The 12,692-nt window shown below is 44.7% G+C and overlaps 1 protein-coding gene across 3 annotated transcripts in view; it reads left to right on the top strand.

Moving 5' to 3' along the window:
- Positions 1–12,692, top strand: part of ASXL2 (ASXL transcriptional regulator 2) — a 747,150-nt gene that overhangs the window by 423,906 nt on the left and 310,552 nt on the right. For all 3 annotated transcript variants that reach the window (XM_069605568.1, XM_069605569.1, XM_069605570.1), the window contains one exon: positions 9,950–10,065. In XM_069605568.1, the coding sequence (XP_069461669.1) occupies positions 9,950–10,065 (116 nt within the window). The remainder of the gene's footprint in view (positions 1–9,949; positions 10,066–12,692) is intronic.

The following is a 12,692-nucleotide window of genomic DNA, read 5'->3' as shown; positions in this document are numbered from 1 at the left end:
ACCCTTTGTTATCTGGTGTAATGCCAATAACGTCAATCTCATTGACTGTTCTCCTACTCACATTGTATTGTACATGACCCACTTACTGTACTCAGGCCTGGTTTAATTCCCTAAAAGTTCACTCAGCTGCTCTCAGCCTACACTACGTCACAACAAAAGGTATCATGCTGGAAAATACCAGTTATTACGGCTTTCATGGAAGGGGTGAAGAGGATGCATCCCCCCATTTCTAACCCAGCTCCCAGATGGGACTTCAATGTAGTTCTGACTAGACTCATGGGGTTCCCCGCCTTTGAGCCTGTGCACAAGGCAAGTCTAAAGGACCTTACCTATAAGACAGCCTTCCTAGTGGCGATCAGTTCTATTAGCAGGGTTAGTGAACTATAGGCTCTTTCAGTACTAGACCCTTTTGTTACTGTCCACAGAGATAAGGTGGTTCTGCGCACTCGCCCTCGATTTGCACCTACATTTATTTCCACGTTCCTGCATGAACCAGTCAATAGAACTGCCCACTTTCTTCCAGAACCCAACTAACCTGGCCGAAAGGAGCCTACAAACGTTAAATGTGCACTGGGCAGTCATGTTTTACCTGGAAAGAACGAAACCACTGAGAAAGACAAACACATTTTTTTCGTTTCAGTGGCAGCTGGCAGAGAAGGGGATCCTGTCTCTAAGTCCGCTATCTCAAGGTGGATAGACGAATGCATCACACTTTGTTACACTCCTGCTAAGAGAGAACTGCCCTTCAAGCCTAGAGCACATTCTCCTCGAGGCACTGGGGCTTCCATAGCATTCATTGCAAATGTTCCCCTAGAGTCCATTTGCAAAGCAGCAACCTGGAGTTCTGTACACACCTTTACAAAACACTATTGCCTAGACACTCATTCTTGGGTCTTATTCTCAGGTGGGACAAGCAGTACTAAGACATCTTTTCTCTACTGTTCCTTCTCACAACCCACCTCCAACTCCAGGTACTGCTCGCTAGTCTATGCACAGCATGTGATTCTAAGCAGATTTACAAGCATCAGAAGACATGCATTACTTACCATAATAGTATTTCTGATGATTGTATCACCTTAATTCACATGCGCCCACCCTTCCTACCCGCTCAGGTGGAAGGAACATAGACGTCTTACTACTTTCTGTTTTATGTACTCACTCACGTTAGCCTTGGGCTCCCTCATGGCAGAAAAATTACAATGGGAGGGACCATGACGCGTGAGGTATTTTGGGTACACTACACATCACGTTAGGGATAGTGTTAGACGCGCCTATGCCGACGTCCCCTTTCGATCCTCAAAAGACAAGATGCAATACTCTGCAGTTACCACTGGATGTCGGACCATATGCCCAGCATGTGAATCTAAGCAGATACAATCATCAGAAATGCTATTACGGTAAGTAATGCATGTCTTATCGCAAAACAATTTGTCTCTACCCATAGGATTTCGTTGTACCTCTCCCGCTTGGTTCCTCAGATCGACTTGCTGGATTTTCTCTTGTTCATAACCTTCCTAGCCAGTGACACCCAGACTCCTTGCGTTCTGTTTTGCTTTCAGGAAAATCGGGGAAATTTTCTGATTTGGAGTCCTCATTTTAGTTTTTTGTTTCAGATTCAAGATCATCAGTGCAATCTTCCTTAATTCTGTTTGGCTCCCCATTGTAGCCGTTATCACTTCTGGTATATTTACTGGGGTCTCCTTAGTTTTATCTTTTTCTTCAATATTATTTTTCTGTTCCCCCCCCACCCCACCCTTTTTTGCCCACCCAGAATTGAGTCCTTTCGTCCGCTCTGCTAATTGCGCCAGCCCTATAAATTTTTTCTTACTGATGCTGACAGGGGTGTACCATTAATGTCACTCTCAGAATGGCTGACTGGAAGTGGTTGCATACACTTTAGGCATCTACTTTGCGAAGAGTCATTTGTGCCTTCTACCAGTTTCGAATTCAGGATGATCAGATCTTCCTTTACCCCATTCCACTGATTGGTTAGTGTCCATTTTCTCCATCAGAATCCTATATATTGAGCGGAATTCCGCCATTGTCTCCCCCTTTGAGTCATTTACTGCTGACTTAGGGTGACCATAGTTGTCTCATTTGTCTCCAGATCTTTTGTGATCTCGAGGAGAATCCTTGAGTGTTGCTGAATTTCCGATTACACATTTTCAAACACTTTTACTAAGGAACTTAGCACAAGGTTTAAAGCCACTATTGTTGGAGAGCCCAGTTCCTGCGCTTTGTTTAAACCTGGAGCTATCTCCCTTGGTGGTACGCCAGTGTTGCTCTGTGGATATGGCAGTGCCATGCCTTTTGCGCCCTCCACATCTTCCCATATTGCCGAAATAGCATTGAGCTCATATGATGAGTCTGCAGGGAGTCGATAATCCCCCTCCCCAGTATCCTCATCAAACATACCAATGTAATTAATTGCTTGTGCCGTGAAGGGGCCCCTGCTGGTTGGGACCTTGCTTGTTCATTGTCTTGCTGTTCAATCCAGTGTTTTTCAAATTGACCCATTGATCCCAATAGTGCGCTTCATTGTAGTAGTTTTGAGTGTGTAGTTAAGATTTGCGGTCAATTTGTCTGTTAAAAGCTGCTTAACTGGATGAGATTCCCTGATTTCTTTTGAATTCACCATTGAAATATTTCCCATGCCCGAGCTGGTAGGTTTTTGAGTGTCTATTGGAAAAACACTTTGCGGGGGATAAAATCTACCACCCCCTGATTTGTACGGTCTAAAGGTAGCTCTGCCCGCCAAAATAGGATTTTCAATGATGGCAGTAAAAGAATCTTGTTCAATAGGTCTGGAAACATCTCCTGATGCTGCATTCCGCAGAGTGTATAATTTGGTCATTTTGTCAGTCCGCCACAGATTATATATAGACTTTCACCCTGGAATAGAGATTCCGCTTCCTTTATCCCCGCTGTTAAATTGTGCAATTATCTGACCTGGCATGATGAGTGAGTCAACGGCTCGAGGCCCGCAGTCCTCGCTCAAAAGTGCTTGTATTTTGTATCTTCTGCAGGAGGGAGCCGTTCTCTGAAATCTTAAATCAACCTACCGCTCAAAAAGCCTCAGAAGTCCCCGTTCAGTTGTATTGCTAGTTTGTAAGAGAACTTCAGTATTTTCCTTCGCGCTGCCATATGTTTTTTAGTATTCCCCCCCCCTGCTGGTAGCCAATAGTTTTGGGACTGGCCTGCATTTTCCAATGAGTAGCACCAGTCAGCTTCACTCTTAAATACTGGCGTGGCCTCGTCATTTATTTCTGACATTCAGGGCCTATATTTAACCCCACAAGGTTAAACATGATGCCCGATTGGACAGGGCTCTGTGATGGGTATGTTCGTGTTATTGTGATACAATGAATGAGGAATTACTAATGCTCACAACCCATTGTCACCTTAGTGATGCAGCGGGCAAGAATGATGGAAGCATGACCAAAGCTTACAGTACCAAAGCCTGCATGGCCAGTAGGTCATGCAAGGCTAGGGAATGAAAATGCTCCATCTTAGCACAGCTCATTGGACATTTGTACTGGATTACACCATGCCAGCACGTTGGGTGATCTCAAGCTCCTCCAGAATCAAATGTAATCTTTGTTGAGTATATCGATTTATTTGGAACTATGGAGCAAGCAGTAAAGGCACTTGTGTGTTGATTCATTAGCTTATATTTGTTTTATCCATAGCGTTGCCTGTTGCTGCTCCATCCTGGTAGTTTTTAGCAGACATTTCTTTCATTGTTCTTGGCAATTGATTTGGGTAGGGGTTGAGTAAGCAGTGGTTACTGCACAGCATCGTGGGCTACTGAGCAAAAGTCTTCCAGGCACAGCTTGACCAGGGACATTCTGCCCCGGCCAATTGCAATTTGAGATGGTCTGGGGTTGGTTTTACAAGCCACGCTGGTGCCGGTTTGGAATATAACATTATTTCTGTGATTAAGTGTAACGATACTTATTGCCCTGAGTTGCTCGCCGCCTCACAGCGAATGGGATGCAGCAGGCATTCATCAAAGAAAGTGTTTGCAAACGCAGCCCTCCAACTCAGACAAATACAGAGGCTGTCCTGGCGGCGGCCAAGCCAAAACCGTGATAGCTCTCGGAGTTTGAACAGTTCATTCCCCTGGCCAAACTCGACCATTTCAAGACCGGTGTATCTGATGCCAGGGACTGGCACGTGATTTATTGTAAGCCGCAGCCCATTAAATGGATGCTTCTGGCATTGACTTATGATCAGCATTGTCACCCGTCGGGCTTGACTCCATGTGACAAAGTGTAACGCTTACCTTAACTCTGCGGGGACACACCCACACCAGGAACTACTTCTATGACTCTTCTTAGTTAGCAATGTTTTAACACTCTACACTTCTTCTATGGCAAGGTTAACCTATTAATACATAGAAAATTCCTTAGTGTGGAATGTGAAACAACCCCCAAAATTGAGCAACAAGTCTAGTCACTAATTGCTTGCAATACTCTCTAGTTACTGTTGTCTTACCTTATACTTTTATTTTGATGAGCTCTCCATCCTGCATCTGTGCAGGGGCTCTGAGTTCTGAACAATTGCCCTGCTAGCGTGGAGAGCAGGACACTGGACTATGTTAATTTGCTGAGCAAGGTAGTTTTATGGGAAAATGAAAATGGCACTAAGGATATGTCTGAACAAGGATGGAATTCCTGCTGAAGTTACCCCTGACTGACTAGTATATAAATGTCTCTAAGGGGGAATGAGGCTGCGGTAAGCACTTCCTATTGTCATAGCACATGTGACAGAGATACGAGGGTGAAACAATTCTGCTAAAGTGGCGCTTAAATACTAAAACCGCTTAGTATTCTAATCTGGATCTCTCGTGTGGGTATCAAATTAGGAAGAGAAAAATGCTACATTAATGTGGGAAAAAGGCGCTTATAGAAATAGCACCGGTGAATATAAGGAGTGAATGAAAACGTTTTCACCGCAAAACTACAGCGTATGAAAACGCTGCACACAAACGCTCGTAATTTCAACTGGTAAATTAACTGCTACAATATATACATAAGGGCTGTGGCAATACTTGCTGTGCAAAGTCTTAAGAGGCTGAGCTTCACGCGGAGGCGTTGTGAAGGCAAGACGCTCGTAATGTATTCCGTCTGACAGGAACTAAAAACCCTGACGCGAGCAACTTGCCGTGACTGACTGAATATCAATGTACATATTATTCGGTCACTAGACCATGACACCTACAGTGCGTGGAAATTGTTACAGGACTGTAATCTAAAAAGTTTGAACTATTATAAATATGAACATACAGGTTGTGACTAAGATTGACTGGGCATCGGTAAGAGTTAGCTGATCTGAGGTGACGCGAAGCTGAGAGCACAAGCTGGGAGGGGCTTAAATACTCATGGAGTGCTAACAACTAGACTGCACTGTACAAACTGGAGAACAACTAGGGCAGCCATGTTGTGGAGTCAGGAAGTGATAAGCTGATGTCCAGTTCCTTTTTGGGGTTACTTTGGAACTCTTCTTCGTGATCATGGCACCAAGTTTTACAAGGAAGTCTAGGAGAAGGTTCCTGACCTTCTGTTCGAGAGTAAAAAGCTTTTCCACAGCTCTACTGATGAGCTTGCCAAGACCAAGGCGGGTACTTTGATGGCAAAATCGCTGCCCAGCCTCACGAAAGCACCAGTGGGGAAATCGTCTTAATCCCACAAGTCAGGTTTTCACTCCAGATACAGAGTTTTCGCGGGATTCAGGGCCGGAAGTCGCGACAACCAGACCTCTCCCTCACCACAAACCACAGAGAACAAGTGGTCGGGGGAGGGTTCTCTCAGTGAACAGCCTCCACCCCAGTGACCAATACATCCTCATCAGGTAAAACCCCCAAATGATGGTTTGGAATGGTCCCACATGACTCCTGTAGGTGACTCGTTTCTCTGTATCTGGAGGCTTGGCAGACCATCACAAAAGATCCTTGCCTTTCTATTGGTAACCCTTCTTAATTTCCGTCTCCCTCTCCCACCAGTACCCCCGTCACATCCTCTCCTGATGCTGACGGGGTCCCCTTCTCTCTCCCCGTTTGTAAATTCAAAAACAATTGGACATAAAAGCAATAGAAGAGGGCGGAGGGGGGGGCTTCTACTCTCGCGTAATTACAGTGCTGAAATCCAACCAGGCTGGACTGGCTGTCTTATACCTGTAAAAATTCGATCTCCATATTTCCCATGGAAAGATTCTGGATGGTCACGTCTGATCTGTTTGTCTCTGGTAAAAGACGATTGGCCCTGCTTAGTGGATCTTCAGGATGTGGACCTTCACATTCCATTATGGCCCGAGCACTGCAAATACCTTTGGTTTTCTTTAGGCAGATAACATTTCTTGTACTGAGTCCTTCCCTTCAGGCTGAGCTCAGCACCAAGAGTTTTTATTAAGATGTTGGCTGTAATAGATGCTTTCTCGGTCCATCCATATTTGAACGGCTGGCTCCTCAGATGTTGCTGTCCTCTGAAAGCAGCCACCTAAATGCAGATGTGACTACAGCTTCTGTTCAACCTACGGTTATCAGTGAACTGGAGGAAGTCTTCCATGATGCTGTGACGATCCTTCAGATGGCGTTACTTCTCCCCAGAGGGGAGTCCCTTTCCATGAGGCTAGGGATGTTAGTCCGCTAACCGATAATCCCCATCTGGGGGTGATAATATGCAGGAGGATCTCATGGGGAGAGACTTCCCTCCTGTGTACAAGGCCCCTTTTTCTCCCTACCCTACAGGGTAAGAACATCACCCAACCCTTCATCACCTATGGTAAAGTCAGAGACTATTTGTTATTGTTTTGTGGCAGACAGTCTCACTATGATGAGTACTAGGACGAAGAGGAACCCAAGAAGGCTACTGTCTAGCATGAAGAGTGTTCAACCAGCTGTTGTCAATCAAACTGACGTTATGTTGGAGCAGTCCCAGCTACTTAAACCCTCAAAGAAGGGCAAGGAGCGCAACATCTGGAAGGACAAGTCGGTGAGCTAGGAGGCTGCCAAAAAGCCAGTGAGTTGGAAACAGGGCGTTTGAAGACTGTGTCAAAGCAGCACTACGGAGTGATGAGATCGAACCGAGGGATGCCAGGAAAGCATCTCATCCGTCAGCTGGGAGTTGACAACCTTGAAGCTGTGAGTCAGTATGATGGTGGCGTGACCTGTGGTGGGTGGACCGTGCGGTCCAAGAACTATGCTGAGACCACCAACACTAGCCTACTGTGGAGCCACAGAGGCAATTGCATGGGAAATACGAGGAACTGTGGTGGTTGCGTGACCTGTAATGGGTGGATCGTTTGGTCCAAAACTTGCTCCCAGACTGCCAACAGTGACAGGCTCCATAGTCAAGTGGGGTGAAGAAGAGCAGAAGAAAAGGGAGAGAACAAACCCGCAACCCCTGACAAAACCGGTGAAGAGTTCCCCGAGAGAATGGAAGGGTAGTACATCTGGGAAGGGCAGGGAAGACCTGAGAAGGCGAAACCAAAAGACGAGAGAAGTAGATTATTTTGTGAGGCAACTCCCTGGTCCGTTCCATAAGACAGTAGTATTGAAGAATCAAGAAGGACTCTGGAAGCTTCTTCCTCGTTCAAGTGGGGGTAAGTTGAAGGACATTGTTCGAGCTAGAACACTAAATCTATGGAGAGAGCTTAAAGATTTGATGATGGTTGCAATAACTCAAGAGAACATTGTAAAGCCAATGAGATCTCAGGGAGCCTCTCCCTCGTCCCGTTGAGCAAGTTGAAAGACCATTTTCAAGTGAAGAAAAGCTGGTGTATGAGCGCTGTTGTGATACCTAACTTGAGAGACTTTAACCCAGGAGAAGGGAGTCCTTCTCCTAGGTCGGAAGAAGACCTATCATTTTTTATTTCCCTCTGTCCCCAGTTTAGTAATTTAGGGAAACTGGAAGTTGTCTCTGAGAGAGCATCGAGACAAGACCCCCCCCCCAACCCCCATTTTCATCAAAGCCGAGAAAAGCTCTATACGCCGCCGAATGGTTTGTGTCTACACCGGATCACCCCAAGGGTCAGTTTCTCCCCCTCTTTTCCCTTTTCTTTTAAAAAAAAAAAAGGACAAAACCCTTAACCCCCTGCACAAGGAATTATAAGGGAAGCGAGAAGACACTAAAGAGACTTTTCAATACCAGGTCTAATGTCCTTCGTACCCAGGACCGGAGGAATGAATCGCCCGTTCGGACTACGAGGGCAACAGAAGCTGCTGTGATGGGCAGAATCTGAGAAGCTAATGCTTCTGTAGCGGAGACAGTGAAGAGAGGAATGGAGCTGAGGAACAAATGCTCCATTCGGAGTACAAGGGCCGACGCAGCTGCAGAGACGGGCAGAATCCGCGAAGCAAAAGCTTCTATAGTGAAGAGAAATGAGTAGATGCCATCCCACTGGAGCACACCTGACAAAGAAGGAACCAGGGTTGCCCAAGAAGGACCGAAACGAGCGGGACGCAACAGAAAGAAGCCTAATGAGGTTTACGTAAGCCGAGAAACCAGTGTTATGAATGTTGACCGGCCAACAAGCACGCCGCAAAATCTAACGCAGCCAAAAACCAAGAGGGGTCTGAAGAGCCCTGGGGGAAATAACAAATCTTATACAACCGATCGAGAAAAGAACCTGAAGGGTTCAATGAGTCTTGTCAAGACTCCGACATAGGGGTGGGAGGAGGGCAATTGTTGGGCAATGAGGAAGGGAATCCTCTTTTCCCCTTAAAGGACAAGAGGCATTTGGTTTATACAGAGACTTGCAACCTTTTATGAGGCGCCTAAAGCAAGACCGAAGGAGATTGCTTTGATGAATGACCTAGAATATTTTTTGGGTGAACTGCAAACACTGTCCTGAGAGTGATCCAACGACATTGGCTGGATAAAGCCTGAACTGAGAGGCCATGGTTCTGGGCTATTTTTCTGTTTTGTTAAAGTGGGAGGGCCAGATATTTGATAGGTTTTACACTGAGGACACGGTTTTCCTATTTTGGCAGTAGACGAGCACCCTTTGTTTTAGTTCATAGTAGGGAAATCCCCCCCCTTAGCAGTAGGGGACAGATATGTAACTTTCTTTTAGTTAAATTAAATAGCCTCAATATGACATCCTGGTTGACCACAAAACACGTCTTGCACAGATTTTCTTTGCATCTTTTGGGATGAGGGTGTGGCTAATGTTGAAAATGGCAGTTGCTGAGAAACAATACTGGCAAGTGGTGTTGAGCTTGGGTTAATAAGAGCGTATCCCGTGTTTTGAATGACGTCAAGATTTTATTTCGGTTGTGCACTTTAGTTTGATCAGAATTCGACCCGTTAGTTTATAGATATATGTACATGTACGTGTGTATCTAGTTCTGGTCGGACAAAATTTCACCACCAAAAAGAAAACACAAAAAATGTTTTAAAGCATGTAGAACCAACAAGAGAAAATGGGTTCAAGTCATAAAGTTTGATTGTGGCTGTTCTAAACCCGGTGCTTCCTAGCAGAGCATGTTCAGTTGTTTCCTTGTCCAGTGTTCTCTACTTAATTGTATTGACTTTTCTAAATTCTGTTTTTCTTAATTTTCACTGTGCTATATTAGGATGACATCGTTGTATTGAAGTGTGTCCCCCACATTCCCTCTTGGTGATTAGAATGGGTTCATTTATTAAAACTGAAGGCCGAAACCATATTCTCTTTTCTTACACTCCCAGTGAGTCAATTTTCTTTAATTTCTTCCCACCTCTTTCCCTCTATCTGATACACAGAATGGGATCTAGGATTTAAGAAAATTGCATTTTGCAGAAATTAAGAATACTAGAATGTTAACTTTAAGAACCAATGTCAGTTCATTGATTTGAGACCTGGGCTCACCCTAGCTGTGCGAGAATTTTCTAATGATCCCCAAGGGGAATGAACTTATCACACTGCCTGCATGACTTATTTTAATTTCTTTTTTTGTTTATTTCCATAGTTCCGTCAAAACTGCCTCAGCCATCCTCCCCTCAGTCAGGCTGCCTCTCTCCCTCCATTCCAGCTGGGAAAGTAATCTCTCCATCTCAGAAGCACAGCAAGAAGGCAATCAAACAGGTAACTAGGTTCTCTTAGTGGGTGGATAAACATATCTGTAGTAAGTCTTACAGAATGTTGCGGGGGGATTGATGGGCTGATCCGTCTGCTGCCCGGTTGGATGCTTTTTTTGACTTTTAAGGGTTTTGGCATTTTTTTTGCAATCTGTTTTTTTTTCTACTTAAGATTACAATATCACTTGCAAGTGCAGTACATATGCGCTAAGAGTCCAGTGAGAACATAAAATAGCATTGAGTAATCAATGTGTCGAATAAGCAAAATGATCTTGATCTCTTCCTAGTCTCCCCCCACCCCCCGCACACATACCCTCCTCCAAGGTTATACCAGCGTAGTTGCACATTAGTCATAAAGATCTAGGAATCTTCTCCAAATGTCAGTATGCGTCAAGTTGTTTCACCTGTCAAAGTTGATGGATGAAATTGCAGAAACGTACACACAGCTGTCGTTCTGTGACTCTTGAGCAAGCCGCTATGAAGTAACTTGAATGCCTGTCTCATATGTTTAAGTAGCTGTTCTGTTGATTGCTAAATTCTTCCTTGTGGATACTGTGGATCCCTTGTCCTTTCGGTGAATGTTGATATTGGAGTATTTTCCATAGGTGGTCAGCCATGCTCATGGTCTGATCAGCTAATGGTCTGGGCGTTCACATTCATCCTTGCATGAAATTCACAGAATTTTTTAGCAATTGCAAACTCGTTCTTCTGAGAATCAGCTAAATGCTAAAATTATCTGCTCCTTTACCCCAAAGGCAAGATGGGGATTTGTAATTGCTTGACTACTTTCCACCAGGGATGATTCTGCTGACAGTGCATGCTTTAAGTCGCCAGTGTCAAACTACATGCCATTAATTTGTTTAAAGTCAGCCCAGTTCTATTTTACATTACCACCCAAGACCAGGGTCGGACTGGCCCATTGGCCACTCGGCCCGTGGCCGGGCCGAAATCATTTGGAGGTGAGCGAGGCCTTGGAGGACGGTTTCTGCCCACGCCTGGCCTGGTTTGGGTTTAATGTAACTTACGTTACTTTAAGTAACATAAGTTACATTGCTTCCGTTTGCAGCGCCGGCCCGCCGCGGATGCATTCATCATCGAAAGGTAACACCAAAGTGGAGTTTGGGAGGCGGGAGCAAGGGTCTGACTGCTGAGCTTGTCCTCCTCAATGCCAGGCTGCATCAGCATCATGCTCTCCTCGCCATAGCATCTCTCTGGACCCATCAGATTTTTTTTTTTAATTTCCATTTTTGATTGTTTCTGACTCCCATCTGCGTTTGGAATTTCTTTGGAGTCCATACACGGTCCCTCTTCTTTGGGGAGGAAGCGGGAGCCACAGCTGGAACCAATAAGGCATTTTCCAAGGAGGATGCTGCCTCAAATGCACATCCCTGGGATTTAGGAGCTGCAAGGATTGCACCAGAACATCTGGACTATTTGGCAGTGACCGCTCCCCCCCCACTCCCTCTCCGCTGCCACCTGTGCCAGAGGTAGAAGGGGGTTGGGGGGCTGAGAAATGACCTCCATGGGGAAGGAGGGCGGTGGCGGGGCGCCTCACGCGCAATACGTGTGACTTTACCAGCTCGAGAAAACTTGGTCATTGATACTCGAAGACCAGGGCATTTTTTTACAGCAGTGGGAGCCGGCATTTGCTCTTATTTGGCGTTATTGAGTGAGATGTGAGGGGAACTGGTGCCTAAGATTGATGGGGCACTTTTGAAAGAGATGGTAGGGGCGTGGGTGCCCAATGCAGGGGCATGGTTGCACTATGATGCACTGATGTTGAGCTCCAAAGTGAATTGGTGTCGAGTACCTCTGGGCTGTGAACATTGTCCGGAGCTGTTGGGGGCATGGGATATTGTTGCTGTTAACATGGTGCATTGGTTTTAGTTTGCAAAAGTGAAGGTTGATGGCTGGAATGTTTTGGATTAATCCTAATTCTTGGTATTGCTGTCGGCAATCCACCAGGCCATTGTTTTTTAGTGTGTCATGGCATTACAGAAGATGGGGCGGGAGGAATACATTATGATTAAGCTTGGTCTGACCCAAAAGGGACAGCCCTCTCGAACCGCTGGATCCTCAATTCTGTACAAAGCACAAACAGGCAGCTTTATTCAAAACATGATCAAATGTTGATCATGAGTACATACAAAGGATAGGTACCTTTGTCCACAAGAAAGTTTGATTCAGTATTTCAAACATTGATTTTAATTGTGCATTTTGTTTGCTTTAATATGAAAGTATTTTTTTCCTTTGTTTCTTTACCCTTTACTGCATTTATATCTTGAATTATCCTGTTTGTAAACATTAACCATTCAAGTGGTCACTCTTTTGTTTTCCCTTTGTTTAAGTTTTTGTCTGAATATTTTATGTGTACATTTTCATGGCACTGTTCAGAACCATTACTCTTTACTTAAATTCAATGTATAATGAAAACATTTTAAACTTCCCTTTTTTTGTTTACATTAATAAACAATATGTATGACTAAATATATACATGTAGTTTGCCCTAATTGTTTATTCTGGAAGTTTCGTATTTTTTTCTGACTTCTCAAGAAGCAGAACATTAATTGTTTGGGAAAATTAATATATTAACCTAGACCATAAATTGTTTGGTCTTATGATAGTGAGAGTTAC

Source organism: Ambystoma mexicanum, chromosome 4p (assembly GCF_040938575.1).
Source record: "Ambystoma mexicanum isolate Mex_15411 chromosome 4p, UKY_AmexF1_1, whole genome shotgun sequence".
NCBI classification, from domain to species: Eukaryota; Metazoa; Chordata; class Amphibia; order Caudata; family Ambystomatidae; genus Ambystoma; species Ambystoma mexicanum.
This window is presented reverse-complemented; position numbering and strand designations above follow the sequence as displayed.